Source organism: Trichoplax adhaerens, genomic scaffold (genome assembly GCF_000150275.1).
Source record: "Trichoplax adhaerens TRIADscaffold_5 genomic scaffold, whole genome shotgun sequence".
Lineage (NCBI taxonomy): Eukaryota > Metazoa > Placozoa > Uniplacotomia > Trichoplacea > Trichoplacidae > Trichoplax > Trichoplax adhaerens.
In genome coordinates, this window is record NW_002060947.1 from 5,418,358 (window position 1) to 5,443,747 (window position 25,390).

At 34.4% G+C, this 25,390-nt stretch overlaps 5 protein-coding genes across 5 annotated transcripts in view; 3 read left to right on the top strand and 2 right to left on the bottom strand.

Annotated features, from left to right (window-relative positions):
* The window catches only part of TRIADDRAFT_25317 (uncharacterized protein), a gene marked incomplete at both ends in the record, with an annotated part of 4,183 nt that extends 3,239 nt beyond the window's left edge, over positions 1–944 (top strand). The window contains 2 exons of the mRNA XM_002112489.1: positions 430–584; positions 770–944. Of these exons, the coding sequence (XP_002112525.1) occupies positions 430–584; positions 770–944 (330 nt within the window). The remainder of the gene's footprint in view (positions 1–429; positions 585–769) is intronic.
* A 1,732-nt stretch (positions 945–2,676) lies between these two features.
* TRIADDRAFT_56641 (uncharacterized protein) lies at positions 2,677–11,452 on the top strand (the record flags this gene model as incomplete). Its single annotated transcript, XM_002112490.1, has 7 exons — positions 2,677–2,706; positions 5,719–5,792; positions 6,560–6,660; positions 9,292–10,535; positions 10,652–10,792; positions 10,893–11,047; positions 11,143–11,452. 7 exons carry the CDS (start codon positions 2,677–2,679, stop codon positions 11,450–11,452), a joined length of 2,055 nt encoding a protein of 684 aa, XP_002112526.1.
* Positions 11,453–12,573: 1,121 nt separating this feature from the next.
* TRIADDRAFT_56642 (uncharacterized protein) lies at positions 12,574–15,606 on the bottom strand (the record flags this gene model as incomplete). Its single annotated transcript, XM_002112938.1, has 11 exons — positions 12,574–13,123; positions 13,248–13,334; positions 13,437–13,535; positions 13,640–13,686; positions 13,755–13,814; positions 13,904–14,025; positions 14,104–14,176; positions 14,274–14,345; positions 14,441–14,538; positions 15,104–15,265; positions 15,555–15,606. The coding sequence occupies 11 exons, from the start codon at positions 15,604–15,606 to the stop codon at positions 12,574–12,576; spliced, it is 1,422 nt and encodes a 473-aa protein (XP_002112974.1).
* A 1,901-nt stretch (positions 15,607–17,507) lies between these two features.
* Positions 17,508–19,931, top strand: TRIADDRAFT_26082 (uncharacterized protein; the record flags this gene model as incomplete). Its single annotated transcript, XM_002112491.1, has 5 exons — positions 17,508–18,080; positions 18,355–18,407; positions 19,127–19,242; positions 19,434–19,578; positions 19,808–19,931. The coding sequence occupies 5 exons, from the start codon at positions 17,508–17,510 to the stop codon at positions 19,929–19,931; spliced, it is 1,011 nt and encodes a 336-aa protein (XP_002112527.1).
* A 1,546-nt stretch (positions 19,932–21,477) lies between these two features.
* Positions 21,478–23,943, bottom strand: TRIADDRAFT_25932 (uncharacterized protein; the record flags this gene model as incomplete). The annotated part of the gene is made up of 9 exons (XM_002112939.1): positions 21,478–21,623; positions 21,703–21,905; positions 21,997–22,307; positions 22,426–22,735; positions 22,894–22,974; positions 23,128–23,187; positions 23,306–23,402; positions 23,521–23,619; positions 23,802–23,943. Coding segments are annotated over 9 exons (1,449 nt in total), but the record flags the coding sequence as incomplete, so codon positions are not given.
* Positions 23,944–25,390: the final 1,447 nt, after the last annotated feature.

The window sequence follows — 25,390 nt, forward strand, 5'->3', positions numbered from 1 at the left end:
TTCAGATGTAGATGAAACTGCAGTTTATGGGATTAGAGACCTTTACTTCATACCTACAGCAATATACCTGAGTTGCCTTATTGACATGAACTACTACGACTATCACTTTTGATTACTGTACGCCAGAGTTTGGATTCTATTAATCTTAGTAGATGATATGAAAGAACAATGGTTGAAAATTTCATAGTAAATATAGCTACAATAGTCGCTATTTATCTTATTCAAGTATTGAGAGTGATTGAACCAGACTGCATCGTAAACTGTCACCAAACTCGACAATTTATACAATCTGTTACCATATAATTTGATACTGAAATCAGTTTATAAGCCTTAAAGCTTATTAAGCAATAAACGATATTAGTAGACCATAGCGATTTTGTAGAAATAAATATCTAATTTTTAATTTCCTTGTCGAAAATATTTTATTAGTTGTCGATAGGTATCCATAGTGGTGAGATCGTAGCTGGAGTAATAGGTGAAAAATTGCCTAGATTTAGCATATTTGGAGATACAGTGAACATTGCAAGTAGGACACTGACCACAGGAGTACCGGGTGTTATCAATATCACTGAAGATACTTTTAGGTAAATTTCTGTCGGAACTAACATTCTATGTAGACCTAATATTGTGCCATTCGATGTATAAATGTTTATTTTAGGAGTATTTTGGTTGATCTATAAACGATAACTTTTTTGTTTAATTTAAATAATGCCTAAATTCATATTTTTTATCATTCTAACACTCTGCAACGTCATATCTTCCAATGTAGGTGCCTAGATAGCCCTAAATACTTTGAAAATAAGTATTTATTATCATGCTTAGGCCCTGTAAATATGAAAGGGCGCTCTACTCCGTTAACTTGTTATATTGTATCACATCAAGCTAAATCTCCAGCATCAACTGCTAATGGCCAAACAAATTCTTGCCCATCTACTATTAATTAGCAACCCCTAGTATATATTTTGAAAAAAATAAACAGATTTATTGATTATGTAAGATGATATACCCTATAATTCAATAATTTTACAATTTTTCTCTTATTTAGGCCAAATGCAAAATTAATAATTTAACACTTCCCTCATTTTTTCATATACTTTTACGTTATGTATTGCATTTCCTACTAAATTATTGCAGTAGTCATATAATACGAATATAGAAATGATTGCTACCCCTTGTATGAAGGATTGCTCTATGTAAATGCTGTAAAGAAGATACGAAAACTTTTTTTGACCACGACTAACATACCTGACTTAACTGGTTGAGTTCTATGCCAATTTGTATTTCTTAAAAGTACTGTACTGCATGTCGAACAACTCAATCTAATATCGTTATTCAGCATAAACATGCAGTATTGTAAGTGGTTGTTATAAAATATCACATCAACTTCATTTGGATAATTTTTATAAATTGCTCATGCATAAAGTTCTGGTTGAATACAAAATTGAATACTCTTTACTTTAATTAAAATCATCATTTGATCTAATTTCATGCGTGGCTACAGCTACTTTTATTTTTTATGTCATATACGTACAGACTTAATAGTTAATTATCATTATGTATTTAATAATTTGGCATCCTGTAGTATAATATTATATGCAATGTTTAGTCGTATATAATATTAGATACAGAAACTAGGGATGTTCTCCTACATTTTTGCCTGATTGAGTAATTATCAGGACCCATGAACGGATCTCGACTTCAGTTTACTTAGTATACTGCTACAGCAAGATCTTGTAGCTTAGTATTGGTACACTAAGATCATTTTTAGGCATTTCATTTAACAAATAAAAAACAGATTATCGAATTTTTGCGTTCCCATATTGAAATACTAAGGAAGGGAGTAATAAAAGATACTCATATCTAATTGGACAATATTCAACTGATGCTTTCCTGCCTAATTTTAACTACCAACTAGGGTAAAAAAACGTCAAGTTGGTCTATCATAATAGATGAAGCATGACAAGCTAGCGAGTAATTGGTCCTGTTCTAGGTCCAATATAAGATACAGTATTACAGGTTTCAGTTTTGTTACCATTACTACTAAATCTGCTAAGAGTCCAAATAGTGATGCGCAATATGTCACCGAGCCAAACCGCAATAAGCCCGTAAACTGTATTCTAAGGATGGCTATCTATGTAAATAGGCATTTATCGTAGTCTGATGACTAATTTCCCATATTAATATTTTACGCTTTCAAATGGCTGGTATTTACTAAAGTCCTAACATGGTTGCCAAAAAGTTAATATCTCATTCCATATATTATGTTATTCTCATTTATATGTACCTGTTATGAAGCAATATTTACTTCCTTGAAATTGACGACAGTAATTTTACAGATTTCTATAGATAACTGCCTATTCTGATCAATAATGGCAATTGATGTTGAAGCCGCGGTGGCACGCTATAAATTGTTCAACTTTTCAATTGCATTTTGTTTTGAATTCGACAACATAGTCTAAGTAGTTGCTCTGACTTACTGAAATTTGAAGATGGTTAATACTTGAATGGAAATGCAATCGAATGCCAGGTAAGTAGGGTATCAAACTTATAGTCTTCATTTCTGTCTGTAAACTATTACAAACATCAGTTTGTAAATACTACAGTACAAGCACGGTATTCCTAACATTTGAAAGTTTAAAGCTATCGATTGATGCTTATAACGTACCAGATGCAATGATGGCAGGATATTATGATAGTGAAAGTAAGGTTTGTAGATAGTCATTTATGTGATTGCTGTTTACAAAAATAAGAAATACAGGTTGATTCAATTTTTCTTGCTATCTCAGCTTAGTGATATGACTAGCTATTGCATAAATGGCCTGGTTGTAAGGTAGACTACTTGTATACATTGCATCTACGTTGAATGAAATGCTATTTCCTTTAGTCGCTGTACAGTAGTCTGGGCCATGTCAGTTTGCTAGAATGATTTAATGGCATGCCGCTGATAAAAGGATTAAAAGTATTGCTTCAACTACGGTAGTCTAGACTATAGTCATGGCTTAATTAATTAATTATTAACTCAGAGATGAATGAAAGACAGCAGTTGTAAACTATATAACAAATTATTAGGAGCCAAACATGTAATCGATATAACGATCATATACGGCACGCTATGAATTTGAAAGTGACTTTACATATTTCATGACGCACGAAACCATCGAGAACTTCAGGATTTTATCTCGATGTTCTATATATCAGTCTGCAAAGTTGCCGCAATGGAAGAATTCAATATAAATTTTGCGATTTCTGTCTTGGCCTGCTTCTAAAAGTAGTAAACATTTCATATTTATCCTATATTTACTATTATTAACATTGCTTATTTATGCAATCTTCTGCTGCAGAGGTTAAGTCAAGAAGCTTGCATGTTGTAATGTATTCCTTCAGTCCGCTTCAGCCGATCTTGCTGATGCACATTACTACTATTTACAACGTTGCATGGCGCACTGTTTAGTATTACCGTGCTATATTCTGTATGGCTAACGCATTAACTGCAAAGTTGTCCAAATGGAAAAATTTAATATGAATTTTGTGACTTCTGTGTTGGCCTGATCCTAAAAGTCAAAACTTCTCATCTTGAATCATTAATTATTAACCTTGATTATGTATATTATGTTCTACTGCAGAAGTCTATTGCAATGGGTTAGTTCGATTTGGTTAAACGATGATACTGATGCGTTATGACTACTACTGTACTACGTTGCATGACGGCGCACAGTCTAGTACTTTAAAATCGTACTGTATGCTGTCTTTTCTACCTACAGAGAAATGTACAGTATAAAAAAAAATATCTCAAAAACCGTTCAGATTAATCGGAATAAAACCTTCTAGGGAGAGGATTTTATCGCTATGATCAACACATCAGTTTGCAAACTCAGTAAAATAGAAGAATTTGATATAATTGGGTGATTTCTGCGTTGGCCTAACTGTAAAAGTGACCAATATTTCATCTTGAATTATAAAATTACTCATTATTAACGTTGCTTATGTATGTTATACTCTACTTCAGAAGTCGAATAGAGAAACTTGTCCATTGCAATGAGTTCGTTCAGTTTGCTTAGACGATCTTGCTGATATACATGACAATACTGGACTACGTTGCATCAACTTGCATAGCGGTGCACCGTCTAGTGCTTTTAACATCATACACACCGTATGCTTTCTTTCCTACCTACTGTACAGAGTAGTGGACAGTATAAACAAAACAGTCTAAAAAGCATTGAGATGAAAGGAGATGAAAAGTTGAAGGAGAGAATTTGATTTCGATGGTCAACACATCAGTTTGTCAAGTTGCTAAAATGGAAGAATTTAATATCAACTTTGTGATTTCTGTGTTGGTTTATGTGTTGGCCTACTTTTAAAAGTAATGAACATTTCATATTGCATTATTCTAGTTATATTACTGACATTGCTTATGTATATTCTACTCTGCTGCCAAGGTCAAGTCGAGAAACTTGTCCATGTAAAATGTGTTTAGTCTAATTGGGCGATCTTGCTGCTCCACATGACTGCTACTGTACTACGTCGCATGTCGCCCAGTCGAGTAATACTGTATTATGCTTTCTTTTCTACCAACATGGGAGCATACTCTAAAGTGGATAGTATAAACAAAACAACGTAATTATAGTGCCTAGTCATAGTGGATGAGGTACGGATGGACGGTACGCACCGATGTCGAAACCATCTCCATATCACCTTATCTAATCACTACATAATTTTCTATACAACTAGACTAGACAGAGAGATAATAACATGTAGTATATATAATTGCATTCCAGCAATTCACATTGGTCGGGGCCGCCGTATCCAGCTAAAGCGACAAATAAGTAGTTTGAAACTAATTGAAGTGCAAACTGCAGACCAATCAAGCAGAAAAAAGTCGCCCTAGCACAAGAAGAAGCACTTTTTGACGTTCCAATTTGATAGAGGTAGAGTTTTGATGGGTTACTATCTCATCTTGTATTGACATGAGTTTGCCGGTTAGGTCATGCATAGTTATCAATGATAGCCTACGTTGATCGTGATCGAAGATCAAAGAATCATTACGAGCCTACCGTATAAAGGGATTATTGTGTGCTTTAACAGAAATATCTTCCTTTTCAAGTAGTACCGAAACTAAAATTATATCCAATTTACTTCAGTTATCTTAAGTAAGCTAGATCGTTAACTTCAATGTATTAATTGATTTAGTGTCGAGATTTATCCAGATCAATTCAACTTTCCTGCGTGGTTGACGGTATCAAGAATTCCCATTTTTCAGAAGGCGGGACGGGACCCACTAATCAAAACGTAGCAATTGCTGCCTCTTCTTCGTGATGGTAAATGATCCTTGTAGAGCTAGTACAACTAATTTTTTTGCCTTTCTTGCTTGCTTTGTAGATAAGATTGATGCTAACTTAAAGCTATAACTTAAGCGGACTAGTAGAGACAGTAAAATGCTGCCTTTCATTTGACTAAAGAATGATAAAATATCTCTGCTGACGCTTTCAAGTTATAAAGTCATCACGAGTCAAGTGTATGCTTGTAACGGAGCACTTAACTTCTTGACAGTAGTGATCCTGTAGTGTACATTTTTTCTTTTTATCATACTCAAGAGATGATTTTCAATTTTTATTTCTGTCGTGAGAATCACTAGTTAGCAGAACTTTTAGCCTTATGATCAATCATCAATAGCATGGAAAAGTAAGGGCTATTTGATGCACTTTTGTTATTCAATTATAGTACGGATTTATTAATTATGCACTGGAGTTACTGGTTGTCCGAAAATATGGACAAGAAACATGGAACGAAATCAAGTAAGTTCTCTTTCTATCGACACTTATATAGCATTATGAATAATTGTAATTTTAATCTTGCAAAATATATGCAAGGTCGTTATCATCTTGAATGTGCCATCTCATGTTTACTAGTTAGTCAATCAAGACACAACAAAATTATTTTGCTGTATACAGCATACCCTACTTGAGTTTGCCTATGTTGACAGTGAGATGAAATTAAAGTGTTCTTGGAAAAATGACAAATCATTCAATCGCTTTACTAATTTGTCATCAAAAGCAGCTATGATACAATATTGGTTGATTCTGTGCATTCGGCTCTCTATAAAGTGTTAGTTATTTCATTTGCTACATACTTACGTTTGATCAATCCATTGCTATGCAGTGAAAGTTTAATAAGTTTTTGAACGTCGTTCAATATCCAAAAAACATGGCACAGCAATAAATTATTCACCTAAAATTACTCTAGTAATATCATAATCAATCCATCATCATTGCTAATACTTTACATATCTGCCTTAAAGTTACGATATCAACAATTTTTCTCCGAAGCTCAATTTCGGATCGACGCTAGATCGCTAAGATGACTATACTTTTCGAATTGTTATACGAGTGCAGCATAATGTAAAATAGACAATACTGTTATAATTTGCTTTTTTAATCTAATTTTACTATACTATTGTGCTTTAGCTTCAGAATTAATTTACTTGTCTTAGTGAAATTGTCTATTGGACCATTAAAATGATCTTTACCTAATCATCGATTCTTTTTTTATTATTATTTGTTAGGAAAAAGGCCGAAGTGGATATTGAAAAGCATTTTCTACTACGAATGATTTATGATGACCAAGTTACCTTCGATCTGGTTAATGTCGCTTGTGATGTTCTAGGTTAGCTTTCTACAGATATAAACTATGAAGGGAAAATTAAATGCATATCTGATTGTTTTTTTCTGACAACGACGTTCAATTTTTTGTGGTTCAGGCAATTTTTTTCTTTTCTATCAGTTATTCGATGTTCATCAATACTTCTTAGTTTAATAATTAATTATTTTCCCTATTGAATAGAAAATATAGCTTACATTCAGCTGCATTTATTTGAGTTTTTGCCATTGCAAGTTTCTATTTTGTTATGGTATCTTTGACAGTCAATCAACATTATTGCTGAGAAATACCAACGCCGGCAGTAGTTGACTTGCTAATTTGATATACAGTAGTTCTATAAGCTATAATATGTTGACTAAGTTGCATCGAACTAGCATACAAGACTTTATTCATAATACATCAAACAATCTTAGCATGTGAGTTAGTTGTAGAGGAAAATCATTTATAAATATCGATGTATTCTTATCGTTTTATTTCAGAAAATTGTATTCAAATATTCGTTCTTTTATTTATTCGGCATACAATATGCCAAAAGTTTAACATATTAACAAAAATAATTGATCCCACTATTCCAATTACGTTAGCTTTCATATTACCAGTAACTCTGAAAACATCTTTTCGAATCGCATTCAAAAGTGAAAAGAGATTCCAAGAGAGTATTTAAACCATTGATATTATCTTTTGACCACATTCAGTCTTTCAGCTACAATTTTCATCAACATCAGAGAAAGGCATACAATTAGCACAGGATACTGATATCAAAAGTTTAAAGAATAAACGGAAAGAATTTATTTTTTAAGTTATTTTACGTTTAGATCACTGATTGCTTGGTAGCCGGCTGTCTTGACTTGATAAAAAAATTCTAACTACTGTATTACAATATAGACGATAAGCGTATTTGTTTTAAGTATATCTTTCCGCGGCTAATAATTCTAAATCGGATTATCAAACTTTACTCACCGTAATAATTATCAGACAAAACCTTGTAACCAACACTACAAATGCCGTTATTCAACGATTGTCAAATAATAAGTTAGTTAAATATTAATTCTTGATAAGTGGAGTTTTTTGTTGAATACATCATCGTATATTTAGGCTGCGTAGGTATGCATGCAGTCCACTAGAGCAAGTAGTTAATGTTCGTAAATTCCAGGTTGATCTGACAGACATATTAATTAAAATTTAATGCTAGTCGGCAAGAACTATTCTATAAGCCTTGATATAAATGCCGCACAAGTTATCAAAGAAGCCGCAAGCATCATCTTGTTTTGTTCATTTATTAATAAACACTAGTGTACTTTTCGGGTATCGTTAAAAAGTTGTAATTTACACATCCACCCCTCTTATCCCAAATATTTCCTTTATTTTCTTATCACGAAAAGCTGGGCTAGTTATTATCATCTAGATGGTAACTTTACATACACAAATATATGAGTACAATATATATTAACTTTTAATTGACCCTCCAATTCATTGATATTCATGCCAATTTTAAATGGCATAAGCTCAGCAATTAGAACATCCAATACCATTTCTAGCTTAGATTTTAAAGCCGACGAGATTCAGGCTAAATTAACAATGCTATTATGACGACAAAGGAAAGATCTTTGGGTAATTACTGAATGTTATTGGATAGCATTATTCATGGCAAAAGGCAATTAAAACCTAAATACTTGCTGACGCTGTATGACTTGGTGCTAAAATGCAGTGAAATGAATGATATTATCTGCCAGCTTTACTACATTCGATCCCTGCTGCGAAAAACTTGACTTATTTAATTTTTATATTACAGCTTTTATATCATTGTAGATACCCCTGTAGTGCCTATTAGAAAATTAAGTTAATATGAAAATGTCCATCACTGACATTATTTATTTATCTTATCGTAGCTAATACGAATACTGTACAATTATATATTTGCAATTCTACTCTTTCGTGTAGTCGCACATTATATACGAAAATAGTATAAAGAACAATTATTACGAATTCATGCTATAAGCTAGCTAGTAACGAAGTACAGTTAGTAGAGATGGCAGGCGCCACTATTATTTATTTATCGCTCCAAGTCAAAATTTGGATAAATTGGATGTCTTAAATTATTCCTGTTAACTCACGTAGGACTACTCGTGACTGATACTATCGTACGGTGACTAGGCACGGAAAATTTTGACAGTGATTGACATCTAAGTAGATAGACATCAAAAATATAATTTACAGACATTCGAACACGATGAATAACTGCTCAAAATGCTATGTAATTTCTCAGTCGCAGATCTAGCATTGCTTAATTCTGGAATCAATTACGCATAATCATCATGTAAAATGCCCTTAATCATAAGTATTATAAAGATATGCATATGTAAATACATCCTATAAGTTCATTAGCATATGATGCCTCTCATCATTCACCTAACATAATTCGTAAATGAAGAAAATCAATAAATAATACTATGAGTACGAGTATAATACTATATATATACCAATACTTTCACTAGGCTAAATTATACTCACTTTTGCATAATTGATCCAGTATAACTTTATTTTAGCCCTTGTTTACGTCTTATATAAAGGTAACTTTTGTGAAATCGACTATATTACATTATTGTTTCTCATGATGCTTTATTTTTGTCAATTTAGGCCTATCACAAAATGAAATCTTGGAACAGTTTGGAGCAATGTTTTTTAAATTTTGTCAAGAATCCAATTATGACAAAATTTTACAGGTTTTAGGGGGTAGCTTAAAAGATTTCTTGTGTAACCTTGATGCTTTACACGATCATCTTGGAACTATTTATCCCGGAATGAGAGCTCCATCATTCCGCTGTGTAGAACGATCTTCTGATGGTGCACTAGTGTTATACTATTACTCTTATCGTATTGGCCTGGAACATATCGTTATTGGGATAGTTAAAGCGGTTGCTAAAAAGCTGCACAACTGTCAAGTTGATGTAGTCATCGAGAAAACTCGAAACGAAACCGGAGATCATGTTGAATTTGCAATTCATATGAAGCCAACGGAAATTTCAAAATTGGATAAGAGGAAATCCATAATGTCTTTAATTGGCACACCTAACGACCTTGATGCTGCTGCCATGTCCGAAGATATGTTGATTGGTTCAAGCACCTTTTGTAAAGCTTTCCCTTTTCATATAATGTTTGATCGCGACTTAAATATCCAACAGGCAGGAACATCAGTGGCTCGTGTCATTCCTCATATGTTAAATCAACAATTTAAATTTTCCCATCTCTTTGACCTGGTTAGACCACAAATGGAATTTAATTTCGATAGTGTTCTGTCACATATTAATACTGTCTTTGTGTTAAAAACTCACGATGGATTTTTAGATGTTAGCCAGTTAAAAAGTAGTAGTGAAATATTTCGAGCAAATAATCAATCCGTACTTCGACTTAAAGGTCAAATGTTATACATTAAGGAGTCTGATGTCATGTTATTCCTTTGCTCACCAAGCGTTGGCAATTTAGATGATTTGCAAGGTCGTGGTTTATATCTTAGTGACATTCCAATTCATGATGCAACACGAGATTTAATTTTATTATCAGAGCAATTCAAGGCTGAGTACGAGCTAACTCAAAAATTAGAAGTTTTAACCGATGAATTGCAAAATACGTATCGCAAGTTGGAAGAAGAAAAACGTCGCACTGATCAGCTACTCTATTCCATTTTACCGCCATCTGTTGCTAAAGAGCTACGACAAGGTGGTACTGTCGAAGCCAAAAAGTTTGATGCAGTTACTATCCTATTCAGTGGGATAGTTGGATTTCAGAAGATTTGCCAAGATTCAGAGCCCATGGTTATTGTTAAGTTATTGAACGACATTTATACTGCCTTTGACGATAATATACGTAACGATGTATACAAGGTAATCGAGCAAGATATCCTGTAGTTGTAGATTACTTTCTGTAACATTAAAATGGTACTATTTCTTGTTAAAGTGTATTAATACAACCGTTGCTTTATTATACACGTATTTAATAGGTAGAAACCGTCGGTGACATGTATATGATTGTCGGTGGTTTACCGAAACGTAGCAATACCCATGCTAAAAGCGTTGCTCTTATGGCATTAGACATGATACAACTTACTCAAAGGATTAAAGTCAACGATCAACCTGTTAAGGTACATTATAACCGTTCCTATCATTTTCTGATATGTTTTTATTACAGAGAAGGTATAAAATAGTTAATTATTCCACGTCTGTACATGTCTACTCATGCAGATTACTATAGGAATTCACTCGGGCGAAATTGTTGCTGGCGTAGTTGGCAAAAAATTACCTCGTTACTGCCTCTTTGGCAATACTGTCAATATTACAAGTAGAACACAAACAACGGGCGCCGAAGGCAAAATCAATTTAACGGAAGTAACGCACAAGTAAGTATATATCAGTAGATAAAGCTTATACTGTTATAATTTTAAAAAATTCCTTGCTTGTTACTGAGGGCTAAACTTGCAACTTTTTTTTATAGATTGTTGTTGCAACCGCAATGTCAAGATAGTAGCTTCTGTTTTACCCAAAGAGAAGATTTGGTAAGAATGAAAGGTCGAAAAGAGCCGATGAAATGCTACTTTCTAGAACGGCATAATAAAAATAAAGCAGTCCATTTAATCATGAGAAATAGCTCAGCAAATAGAAGTTTCCTTTTCAAACCGAGAGAATCGGAATCGTCGCCTCAATTTACTCCTCCTTCACACGGTACACCACCGCTTACTCTTCCAATGGAATGCCCATTCAAAACTGAAAAGCTATTGCAATCAGTGGTAAATAAACTAATATAAAAACCATTATAGTTTTATATTTTGCTAATAAACTACGGAAATACCGCAATTATTCAGTCTACAGCATCAAGTAGTGCTCGCGTGTCTTATGCAATTGCACCCTTTGAACAAATTTATAGAATATTCGTATATATCATAGAATGATGACAATTGTAACACGAGATTAGACACCTACCGTAATAGGTTGGTAATTGGTACGGCACTATACTTGCTTTATGCTAATACTTACATTACTTACTAATCTGTTTGAACTGATAGTATAGTATGCCTGTTCATTATGACTACTAATTATAATGATTGCGTATACATTTGTATAGTCGTGTTTCTATTCTACACGCTAAAAAATTGGACCTTAACGTCCCATATGAACTACGATGTATTAACTTTTTGAACGATATGTAATTATATAACTTGAAAACTATCTTAATGTGAGTAGATTGGTAATAATTTGGGAGATAATAGCTATAAATATTGGAATTATGCATCAAAGTTAAAATTTATGACCTAACTTATCAAATAGCGAATCCATTACTATCGCAAACTATTTGTAAATTTAAAATGCTATACCGTTACAATATGACTCACGCAATTTCAAATAGCGAACGTACGGATAATAGGAATGATCTACATCAAATTGATTGCATATACATTATACTGCGATTAGCAGTTTTTTATTAAGATTGATTCTATCTAATCGTAGATAAGTTTTATTTCGATTACATCTAATCAATAGCAAAACAGATTAGTTTTTTACGGTACACTGTTGTACATCAAATCCATATAAATAATAGCCTTCAAAATACTTCTGTATCTCGTAAAGCACATGATGTACGTATAACATCATATATCAAATAGAGAAATGAACTATTTTGATCTTTGCCTACCTACAATGAATTGTACACAATAAAAACGGTGATGAAAAATTTTTTTCTATTTTTTAATTAATTGCGTAGCAATAGCGTAAATTAACAATGGTAGAAATAAAAAAAAGCAACATCGGCTTCAGTGATACCCTGTAAGAATTCTGATGTAAATTTTCGTAGAATAAAATGAATATGTTACATTTTTAACACGCAATAATAGCGTTTTCATATTGCTTCAACTATTTCAGTATCAGTAAATCAGATTGAAAATTTTGCAATTGTACTTAATAATCCACTCAAGTTTGATCTCATACTATCACAATTATTTTGTGATGCGGTAGCAACTTGCATTGGGAGCACTTGCTGCATTTGCACTGTTGGTTGATTTATACCATCTAAATCCCGGTAATTATTGCATACATCTGTAAGTCTATAATTTGGTGATACCGGTACCACAGTGTCTTGATTACTTGCCACTATCTGAACGGGAGTGTACATGTTGTGACCAACATGGGCTGGAGCATCGATTGGGTAAGCTGAAATGATAGAGCCATGGTGTTGGGAGAAAGGTGAATAATATGGAGACGAGGGATACTGTCCACTCCCCGGAAAGTTTGAATTTACTTTGACAGGAGTTTGAATACCACTCATGTACGATTGCTGACTACCATTAAGATTGTCGCAGTTGACTTGTTGAGTAGATTGTGTGATTTGCTCTTTAGAATCAGCATGTGGTGTAGATAGTAATGATGGCTTTCCAGTCATCATATAAAATAATTCAATGGCATACTTTTTCATAGACCCAACCCTAAGTTAGCCAATCATTGAAATCATCATGTTAGAAAATGATGCGTATGTTCATCCAGTCTAAAATACTACTGAACATCCCAGGAAAACACTATAAGAAGGCTATCTATCATTACGTTGTATACCTATTGTGAATATTATGTTGAATCAACCAAGGCTTGAAATAGGCATAAAATCGTAAAACGATCATTATCTTGATGGCATTTCGCAGCCTATAAAGGAGGAAAGAAAAGTCAATAAAGAAAACTTACAAATATCAAAACTTAATCACGTAAACTAATATAATAAAGATTCATCAAAAAATGCTCGTCTACCATATCCTTGTTTTCCTTGCATTGATAACAGACAGGGCAACATTTAGGGGAAAGTCGACAAAAAAGGAATTAACTAAGAAAATTGCGGATGCCGTCAAACTATAAAGACAATAATTACCGCAAATTTAGTGATAACAGTTCAATATTTCTGCAAGGATGGCGATAGCCGCAACAAAGTTAGTATACTCGTATTTAGCACAAACCTTCCATCTACCATGAAATCCTGTCGTATTTTTTTCTGTAGTAATTCCTATTAACAAGTATAATATAGTAACGCGGTTCATCAAAATAAATAAGCAAACTAAACTAATTTGTTACCTTTTCTAATTTTTGTTGCTTTGCAACCAGGATTTTATGTTCATGTAGTTCCTTCTGTATCTATAGTGCAAACATTACAATATGGTCAGTAAGAAATTCTAGTCACTGATCAATATCAATGCTAATATACTCGTATAGGGTGATAGTACCTTATTTACAGTATTCTTTAAGGTTTGTTCTTGAGCAGCAATTGCTTGCCTCATCTCTTGAGATACTTTGTTATGATTTTGAACCTCGCAGTCAATTCTATTGATATCTTGATTTATGTAAGCTAGGAAATTACATCAAAGAATTGATATCGATCCTAATGTTGCTGATACTGTGAAATCTATTTCTATTTAGGGCTTACATATAGAGCTAGCTTGTTGTGAAATTTTTGATTGCATTGTGGACAAGGCTTTATAACCTTGACGTAGCGATTCCTACTCATAAGAAAGGAATGGAGAGTGATTCGACTGGTGCTAACAATAATTATAGTGTCAAAATTTATATTGATATTTTTACTATATTGATTAATACCTCAACGTTTTGATTCTTGGATAAGTTTGCTAAATTCACCAGATAATTTAGTCGTGACAAAGTTGCGGTTGCCTACGACATTATAGAATGGTATAGCTAATTCAAGAAGACTTTTGTATTTTCTAGTAAAAATGAATTTTAATGAATAATAAATTTGTTGTGCAAACCTTGTTAACCTCATCCTGATAGTTGAGGGTTGATGAAGAATCGTTAATTCTGGCAATTTGTCCCTCATTATCAATAGCTTTTTGACTATCATCGGCATCTGATATGAGAAATTGAAAGAATTTGTCAACGGTATCAAATATTTAAATGCAAGGTAGCAAGACAATTTCTAAGGATTTGCAATCACCAACGCGAAACAATATAAAGCATATCAACATACAAAAAAACTTTACTGTGAACTGAATTGAAATATTAGTCAGTTTTTACATTTTCTATAGAGATAAAAATGGCAGTTTGATATCTGATAATTTATATATTTATAACTTCATTTTAATCTACAGTAGTATAAGAAATCTGTCCTACAACATCATCAATGTATTACATGGACTTGATGTGAGTCTTTCTCTGTTTAGAACGACATTCAACTTTACACAGCCTATTGCTAGACGACTGAGAGTACTCGCTATTCATTTACAGTAGTATTAATTAATGCTTTGAACGATTGTGAAAGTGACTAGAAAGTGCACCGCTTAGGTATTTACAATATTGTAGATGAAAGGAAACAAGAAATTGATAGTTTATCTTATATTTTCCGAGTCAACAGCGCTGTCGTTGATTAGTAGATATGGATAGCTGATTGAATTTAAAATACTACAGTATATTACCTTTATCGCGATCCTGTAGAAGATATTTTAATTTATCCGATGCGATTTTTCCTTGTTGTAATAAAGTTTGTAGTATGTTTGCTGAGGTTTCAGGGATTCTAGTATCGGAGTAGTCTGTTTCCCCCATGATCACATCATTATCTATTTCCATCAGGTCGGTTTCTATTACAAGCCATTATAAAATAAAGATTACATCATGTAAAACGAGTAAAATGGAAATTAAGTAATTCATTTATTAACTCTTCATTCCCGAAAAGAAGTCGAAACAGAAAGATTGATGCATTGCAGTTAGAAGTGCATATAGAAATGATTTTTTATTTCCGTGAAAGTGGATAATGTCCTTCGTGCTCTGACATTATGCATCTACACTAGAGTACAATATATTCATCTATCGTATGATATAACCATAAGCCATTTTAAGATTTAGATGATATCGTAAGACGCTAGTCACCTTGTTTATCCATCATGATTGGATGATGATAATTATACGCATTATTTGCCATCTTTTACTTTATTATTATGAATGAAAATATCACTCCGTTTACAAATTACACAGTCCAAGCGTTAATAACATGTCGGAAGCTGCAATCTTCGCCTTTTGCTTTCAACAAATTCCTGCAGCCGTCCGTTCTGATAGTGCGTTATACAGTAAGTGAACGTACTGTGCTGCATCATATGGCATTGTACGGTACTGTACCAAGCGTAACACTTACTGTCCATACTCATGAAAGCCTAGTCATTTTCCCAAACATCCTTGCCCAATCATGCTCCTAGTGTATGCATCACGTGACAATCACAGCCTCGTAGTGGACGTGGCCATGACGTAGCATCACCTGACACTGGATCGCTAGACCTGACAGTACAATGCAGTACAGTACTGTACATACTGTACTGTACATTACAGTACGATATACAGTACAGTACAGTACTGTACTGTAGTTTACTGTGCAATGTACAGTACTGTACTCTACACTGTACACTGTACTGTACAGCGTCTTTTTGGTAAGGGTAGACAGTACTGTACAGTACAGTACAGTACAGTAGAGCACAGTACCTTGCAGTACTGTACATTACAGTACGATAGTACTGTAGTTTACTGTGCAATGTACTGTACTCTACACTGTACTGTACTGTACACTGTACAGCGTCTTTTTGGTAAGGGTATGGTCATAACAGCTATTACCATGAAAAATGACAAGCTTTACAGTACTTTATACGATTACGACAAAAATGTGTGGAAAATCATTGGAAAATACCCTGATATTACACCTAGAATCTCAAATGACTTTCCACACACTCTGTACAGCTCAGTACTGTAGTACTGTACGGTACTACAGTAGTAGTCACTGGACCGTGCCCAAGCCTAACTAGTACTGGACGCCATGAACTGCAAAACAAAATCTTGGCTGATTCGCCATTTTAGCAAGATACTGTTGATTCAGCAGCATTCTGCTTCTTCTGGTGAACTCCACTGTTGGTTCTTACGCTCTTACTTGGTAATGTGACTACAAGTACCGTACAGTACCTTGTAGTATACAGTACAGTACTGTAATACGGTACGGTACTACAGTAGTAGTCACTGGACCGTGCCCATGCCTAACTACTTAACTAGTGCTGGATGCCATGAACTGCAAAACAAAATCTTGGCTGATTCGCCATTTTAGCAAGATACTGTTGATTCAGCATTCTGCTTCTTCTGGTGAATTCCATTGTTAGTTCTGACTTCTGACACTCGTACTTTGTCATTACAGTCTACTGTACTGTAAGACTACAGTACAGTCCAGTACTGTACAGTGTACAGTACTTTGCAAAACTACTGTACAGCGGCGGTACTGTACAGTACACCGCAAAGAGTACGTGACAGTCAGGCGCACCAACCTCACGTAGTCATGAGGGAAGTCACACCTAAATCACACCGGGTCTCTCATGTCCCCTATACTGCAGTATATGAAATATCCAGCAAGGGGGTAGACTGAAGCACGTACGCTAGGCGCGGTTGCCATCAACAATACCTACGGTACGGTCGGTACCAATGAAATTGCATCAACAGCGTCGGCCCACTGAAACCATGGTAAAGCGATGACGACATATTACATGAGCATGTCCGGCCTTCTTGCATCAACATCAGCAAATGGTTGAAATGAATTGCTAAGTCATCGCTATAAATATTCAATATCTGATCCGTTGATGTTGATTGAGTTAAAGTTGAGCTGGTTGAAGGAGCCAATCAAGTTGTATTGAAGAAGAAGAAGAAGATTGTTGCTAGGACGTTATTCGGTAGTTGGTGATTGCTCATTCGTTTAAACCATTCATTCACTAGAATAACAACAAGCGGAGAAAAGAAAGAAAGAAAGAATTTTCAACAGGCAATTTGTGAACAACACTCAAACTATCTACAGTAGCAATGGATAACAGTCATCATAAACAAGCTAATATCACCAGGCCTAAATGTAATGCGAAAATTAAACGAGCTGGGCCTTATTTATTAGGACCTCGTGTTGGTAATTCACCTGTACGTAGTATTGTTCAATGTTTAGCCAAGTTAGAAGGGACTGATCAATTTTATACTATGAAAATATTAACATTGAAAGATCTCACTGAAGAGAAACAAGACGATATCCAGGGTAAAATGTTAATGCATACCGAGTTTTCCTTGTTGTCATTACTTCAAGGTGAACCTGGAGTTGTTCAAATGCATCGTTTCTTTCAAGATGAAGTTTATGAACAGCCTACAGTACCTTCATCGCCACCACCGCCATCGCCAGCCAACGATCGAAAACACGATAATGTCAAACAACTTCCAAAACGTAAACGTTTATGCATGGCTTTAGACTGTTTATATCCACACGATTACAATCATAGTTCCGGCGATTTAATCAACTGTCAGCACTATGTTATAAGAGAGAAGAGACTATCGGAAATGGAAGCAATCATGATATTTACCGACATCATGAAAGTGGTTGAAAATTTACACAAGGTACGGTAACATCATAAAAATGCAAATCTTTTCAATCAGTCAATGGTATTCGAATATTCATCCGAGGATTGAATTTAGTTCAAATGGATTCCTTCTATCCGCAATGTTGGACTCTCTTTACTGACTTAATATCCTATCAGCTATTACTATAAAGCTTATTTTTTGATTCAATAATAGCGTACATGTACAATAGTGTTAGAAAATTCTTGTTGTCCATACTACTCCTTTTGTTATTATTTTCCTCCTATCTTATGTTCAAATTTTGTATTGGCAGAAAAACATCGTTCACCGTGACTTAAAACTAGGCAATATGGTCTTAAATAAAAGGTATGATTAAAGTTTTCCTCAATTTTAATTTATTTTATACAGCGATCAAGAAATACATGTACGCCATTAAACTCATCCCTGCAATAATACATACATTCCGTATTTCATATTAGTTGCAGTATAGTATTAAATTGACAGACGCCAAGCTTCTCGGCTTTCTTCACCAAAGACGTAAATAAATGAGCAGAATTTACTAAAATCACCTAGTCAGCAAAATGCTTGCCTATCATTTCTATTGATGTAACTTAATTAATAATGATATACTCAGCATGATGGAAGTGTGAAATTGATATCGTGCAATTAATGACGTAACAAATTAGCAGAATTTACTAAAATCGCCTAATCAGCAAAATACTTGCCTATCATTTCTACTTATGTAACTTAATTAATAATGATATACTCAGCATGATGGAAGTAAATTGATATCGTGCAATATATTGCAAGTGCTATTGACCTCAGTTTATAGGTACGTATGCTTAATTAATATGAGTGCAATGCGTATCTACACACACTACCATGAAGTGCTTGCTGATTGATCAATATCCGCTCTGTAATAAAGTATCAACTCGTGTACAATTTGTAACAAACACCTATATCATTATACTATCCATCTTCATAATGTACATTTATTTCTACATTGCCGAAATTATAACTATCATTACGTTGGCTTCGCTTAATATCTTCAAGAAATAACAATCCATAATAATATATTTGGTTAGAACTAGACGTGTTACAATTACCAACTTTTGCCTTGGCAAACATTTATTAAGTGATGATGAATTATTGACGGATCAGCGAGGCAGTCCAGCATACATCAGCCCAGATGTTTTAAGTGGTAAGTACTTTATGGTACTAAAAGTAGTCGAGGTTGATCACTAAGTTTAGAAACTTAGGATACTTTATATTATTAAAGTATTAATGTGCTAAGTACAAATAAATTAATACCTGATTGATTCTCATTCATATTCAGCACAAAATCAAAGTATGTTTTAATTTGCTACACTCGTATAACTGCAACAATTCTAGGTACCCCTTATGCTGGTAAAGCTAGCGATATTTGGGCTCTTGGTGTCGTTCTCTTTACCATGCTGTACGGTCAATTTCCATTTTATGATAATATGCCTCACGAACTCTTCAGAAAAATTAAAGCTGCGGAGTACCTGCTGCCTGAGTAAGCCAGTATTAGACTTAACGGCTCTACCAATTAATCTATGCTTTAAATCAAATTTTCTTTTAGTAAAATAACTAGATAAATTAGCAATTTTATTAATTACCAAACTAGGCATAAACTGTTGTGACAAAATGAAATACCACAACAGGATATAATCCTCCTGTGACGTACAGTAATGTTATTTTGACTTGACAATTAACGGATTTTGCTTCTCGTATACTTTCTTTAGTGACCATAGAGTTTCTCCTGCCGTAAAATGTATTATTAAGAAAATCTTAGTCTTGAACCCTAAGAAGAGGCCCACTGCATCTGACCTACTTCGACATTCCTATAGTTTACTATATACCTGGTAAATTTTCGATATCAGTTCGTCCTTACGATAATATTATCTAAAAACTATTATTATTACTGCATTTAAAAGGGTTATTATAATAAAAAAATCTGTTTATTCGACTGCTAATAGTTTACATCTCGACAATTTCGAAAAAAAACAGGTTTATTCCGAAGAGTATTGATGAAAATGATCAGTGCGTACCGGAAATGCCCAGCGATGACATGACTAATACTATGGACAAAGTAACACAAAAAGATGAGAAAGATTTAAGGAAGCAATGCCTACAATACTTTGATAATTCATTCTATGGCAAGAAAACACAATTTTTAAATATGCAATTATTAACAAGGAAAAGGAAAGCAGCGTCCATACCAGTACAAAGTATACACGAAGACGCCCGGCCGTTAACACCTGTAGAAACTGAACTTATGTCGAGAAGAGGATATCTTCAACCTTTTTCACCTTATTTATCAAATAATCTGAACTAATCATAAGCAATGTAATTAGCTTACCAATAGAATCCAAAATTCTCAAAATGTTATATTTTTATTATCAAGACAGTTCATATACTGGAGAGATTAACCCGTATTACGTAATGTATTACTCAATTGGCATTGCATACGTTTATGATGTAATTTGTAATGAAACACGTCGCCTTTGTGTAGCTAGTAACGTATAATACTTGCTCCTTTTTTACTACGCATATAAACATAGCAGATAAGTTTCTAGGATCTCTTATCATAAGTTGCAACGTATTGTAAATCTAACAACCAAAATAGAGCCATTGCATAATTTATTAATTCTACATTCAACAAAAGGATACACCAACCAATAGCGCGATTTGGTCTTTTTGAAAACTAAGGTAATGTTTTATAACCTACAAAGTGTTTTTCTACTGCATGACCATGATTTTCCACTTTCGAAATATCCCAGATATGACATAGCATCGTTTACATTCGCGTACATCGTGTCCTGGTATGTGAGTTCGTACGTACACTGACACTCAGTTATCTTAATGATCCTATTGAATTAGCACATTCAGTGCATGTAAATGTACGCGTATATATATTCTTACGTATTTATACCATTTTATTTATTACTGTGTATTGTTTACAAAATTTAGAGCAAAATTTCGATCGTTTATACTATGTTGTTGATGCTATATTCGAAATGTCACGATTCTGCAACTGTATTACAAATTGAAATAAAAATTACTTACTGTACCATGATTTTGTATTCATATAAGATTTTTTAGACAATGAAACTATCGTACTTCTTAATCTGCACGTTAACTGATATTACAAGAATAGACTCTAGACACAACAAGCTTTTAAAAATGCCACAATACCTCAGTGATGGATTACCTTTACAATTATTATCGCAAAGCGATAATAATTGCATATATACGTATAATTTATTCTTAGTATTTTGGCAATAAAGATTTATAGGGCGGCATGATATCTATCACAATACTATGTAAAAACTTCATTATGTCTAAAAATTACAACCGATTAAGTACTAATTTAAGATGATATCAATAAATAATTATCCTAGACTTCGTTCGGTTACGAGGAAATAAATCCTAACTCATTTTCGAGTATGCAACCTACATCAAATAGTCTATTTTCTCGGAAAGATGGCGCCACCAATGACATAGATATTGGCAATCCTTTCTTTGCCGTCTTAGTCGGAATAACTAGAGACGGTATACCTAATTAGAGATAGACAAAATTATTATGGATTGTTGAAGGTGATCATAGAATGATCTAGTGCAAAACAGTAAAATTTACCTGCTAAATTCGCTCCTGCAAGATAGAAATCATGATGAAGACTCTCCACAATATTTTGCTCTTCATAAGGCCTAACAGCGTCAGCGACAGTTAAAACGGAAGGACTTAAAATCATGTCAATTCCATTGCCAAACGCATTCTTATAATCATTCAATATTAAACGGCGAACTTTTTGCGCTTGTTCCAAATAACGGCCACGGTTACTGAAAAATCGATATTAATTAATTAATATCAGCTAAAGTACGAAGTAGGTAGCATCTACACAAGCAGCAACAAGTAGTTGAAAATATTTACCTCCTTAAGGAAAAATAAGTGCCAGCAAGAATCCTTCTCCTAACCGCAGGGCCAAAACCTTCTTCGCGGCTTTGACCATAAACTTCGTCCGTAGTTTCACCGTTAGCACTTCTATAACCATATTGTAACCCATCGTAACGTGCCATGTTTGAAGAAACTTCAACAGATGTCAATACGATGTAACACGGCATGACCAAATAAGAGTGTGGTAAGGAAATTTGAACAATTCTTGCTCCCAATGATTCCAACATTTCGGTCGTTTCCGACCAACTTTCTAATATCTCCTTGTCTAATTCCGCAATGTGATGTTCCTTGCGAAAGTGAACGTCAATAACGAATTAGTTGTTGCAGACGATCTGCCAACTCGCTTGTAGTATCATTATGCAAATGCCCATTGTTGTCTAAACTAGTCTACTGTACTACATATACCTTTGCTATACCAATAGTAAACATAGATAGTGGCTTATCCGCGACATTTGCGGACTCTTCCAATTGATGATCTTGACACTTAATAGGCCTTCGACTCGATGTTGCATCCTTGGGATCATGGCCAGCTACAATTTCATATACCAATTTTATATCCTGTACGCTTCTAGCAACAATTCCAGGGGCATCAAAAGAGCTTGCTAAAGGAATAAGCCCATACCTAGATAATCGACCGTAAGTAGGTTTTAAGCCTGCCAACCCACACCAAGCAGCCGGTAAACGAACCGACCCTCCGGTATCAGATCCCAGGGCCCTAAATGCGTATATCGAATATAATATATATATAAAATGACTTAAGCTTCACTTGACTGTACACACGGAAGGCATTCCTTTAGCCTAAAATTATGGTAAACTACAACGAATTAAAAACAATATGAGTATTATTGTTTAATCTATTATATTATTACATACACTAATGACATGCCTGCAGCGACGGCTGCAGCGCTTCCACCAGAGCTTCCACCAGCTAAATATCTCTGGCTCTTATCAGTGCTATCACATAAGACAAGACCGAGATATAAACGTTAGTTGCGTACTGTACATTGCAGTTACTAAATTCATACTGTGTAATACATACGCAATTACGCATTTCATTCAATTTTGATTCGATTATAGACTGTATTAATCTTCGACAAAAGAATTAACCTATCTTCTAAAGGCCAAGGATTTAAGGCAGGTCCGAATTCGCTTATAGCATTAGCGGTTCTATTTAAATACAGATAATTAATTGCGGCATTTTGGATAATATGAACATAACTACTGTAGTACAGTAGCCATTCTCTTGATGGGATATGTAATTTTGAAATAAGTATTTTTTACCTACCCCATAGCAAATTCATCTAAGTTTGTTTTGCCAATTAGTATTCCCCCTTGATCAAGTAATCGCTGCACAACCGTAGCATTAAGTGGTGGGACATATTCTAAAATTTTAATCAGTGACAGCATCTTAGCAGTTATCTCATTAATCGCTACCGCTGTAGGTACTGAAACTAACTAATTACGATCTAGATTTAAATAAAAAAGCCGACTTCATCTCACCGAAAAGCGTTCGCGATGCACATGTCGTTTTTATACCTTTCGTACTAAAGTTATCTTTGACAGCAAAGGGAATTCCATCCAGTGGACCTAATGGTTGGCCTAACAAATATATTGGAAAGAATCTTGAGTCATAAATTAGATTGCATAGAATCTATTAAAATAATGTACCAATACTCTAGCAAGGGAATAAATGGATGGATGAGGCAGTGCTCATCATCACCTTTCCTACATCTTATTTGCAATCTATTGCTGCATACATGCTTTAAACCTAAATTATCTACCTTTTCTTAGTCTCTCTTCCGATGCTTTTATTTGTTCAGTTATAATATTCTGGTCGGTGTTGTAAACGAAAGCATTATATTTATCAGCGATAGCCAAACAGGACGAGCATAATTCTGAAACCGTAAGCTGCCCTTCCCGCAGTAACTGGGCTGCCTTTATAATAATAATAATTCAATGGTATCATAAATTCATTTACAACAGGTATGTTCTTCATACATTTTAAGCTATCATTCTATAAACAGATGAAAATTTCTAATTCCTTAGCGACTTCAATCGAGCTCAATCTGGAAATACGTCACTAGATACCATGCAAAATATGCTGCTAACGTGATGCACCAGTACGATACTGATAAAGAACTTCATGTACGTGTATCCAGAAGGAAAATGCATGCAGCTTGTCATCATCTGCAAAACGGAAGAGGTTGACACGTGATAGACGGTATAGTCCTACACTTTGGAAACTTTTCTATATTAACCTTTTCACTACTGCCGCTTGGAATCTACTATATTGATTGTCCATTACTCACTCTATACCTCAATCATTGGAGATCAAAAATAATAACTGTACGATCTTTATGTGATTTGTAATAAAACGAGTGACAATGATGCTACAGTAACACAATATTTCCTATGCATCAAAATCATCCTGACGTGCTTTTCTTTCCATTGCCCAACTACGCTTACATAATATATCTTTAATAAGATCTAATACTCTCTTAGCGAACAAATAGAGTGAAATGATGGCATGCAAATTGATGTTATGTTGCGAAGCATCTGATTGCTGCATATCGATTTTCGAATTGTCACTTCAAATATTACCAGCTATTACCTTGGTTACTGACATACGCAGCATCTTCCAATCGTATCTACTTGACTGATACCATTCTATCTTCAAATGCTTTAAGTAATCAATCAGTAGAATGTAGTTTCTACCTGGATCACCACTACGACCTGGCTTAGCACTCTGCCTTCAGTAGTGTAGAAATGAATCAATTAAGGCTAATTTTAACTTGAGCAAAGTATATTATATACCAGAAATACCTAAACATGCCATCCGAGCCATACTGTAAGCCATCAATGAGTACTATCGGTGTGTACAATTGTTAGCCAGCTGACTTTATGAAGACCAACTACTTCACTATTTGAGATACCGTCTGTCCGTAACTATCTAAAAAAGAGCTACTATGGTGTACAAGTGTGCACTAGTGTGGAGAAGGCCATTCCAGCCAGCCAAAACCTGTTACTAAACATGGCCGAAACTACTCTACAGTTACTCGGGTGCCCGACAAAGGACTATGGAAGAGACTCTTCTACTTTCCTATGGAAAGTAGCTCTTACTTGAAGTCAATAAAAGTTTTTCTTGCTAGCCAAAACCTGCTACTAAATCGCTAAAACTGCTCGACAGTTGCTCGGGTGCCCGACAAAGGACTGTGGAAGAACCTCAGCTACAGAAGTCAATAAAAGTTTTTCTTGCTAGCCTAAACCTGCTACTAAACATCGCTAAAACTGCTCTACAGTTACTCGGGTGCCCGACAAAGGAATGTGGAAGAAACTCTTCTACTTTCCTATTAGCTCTTACTTGAAGTCA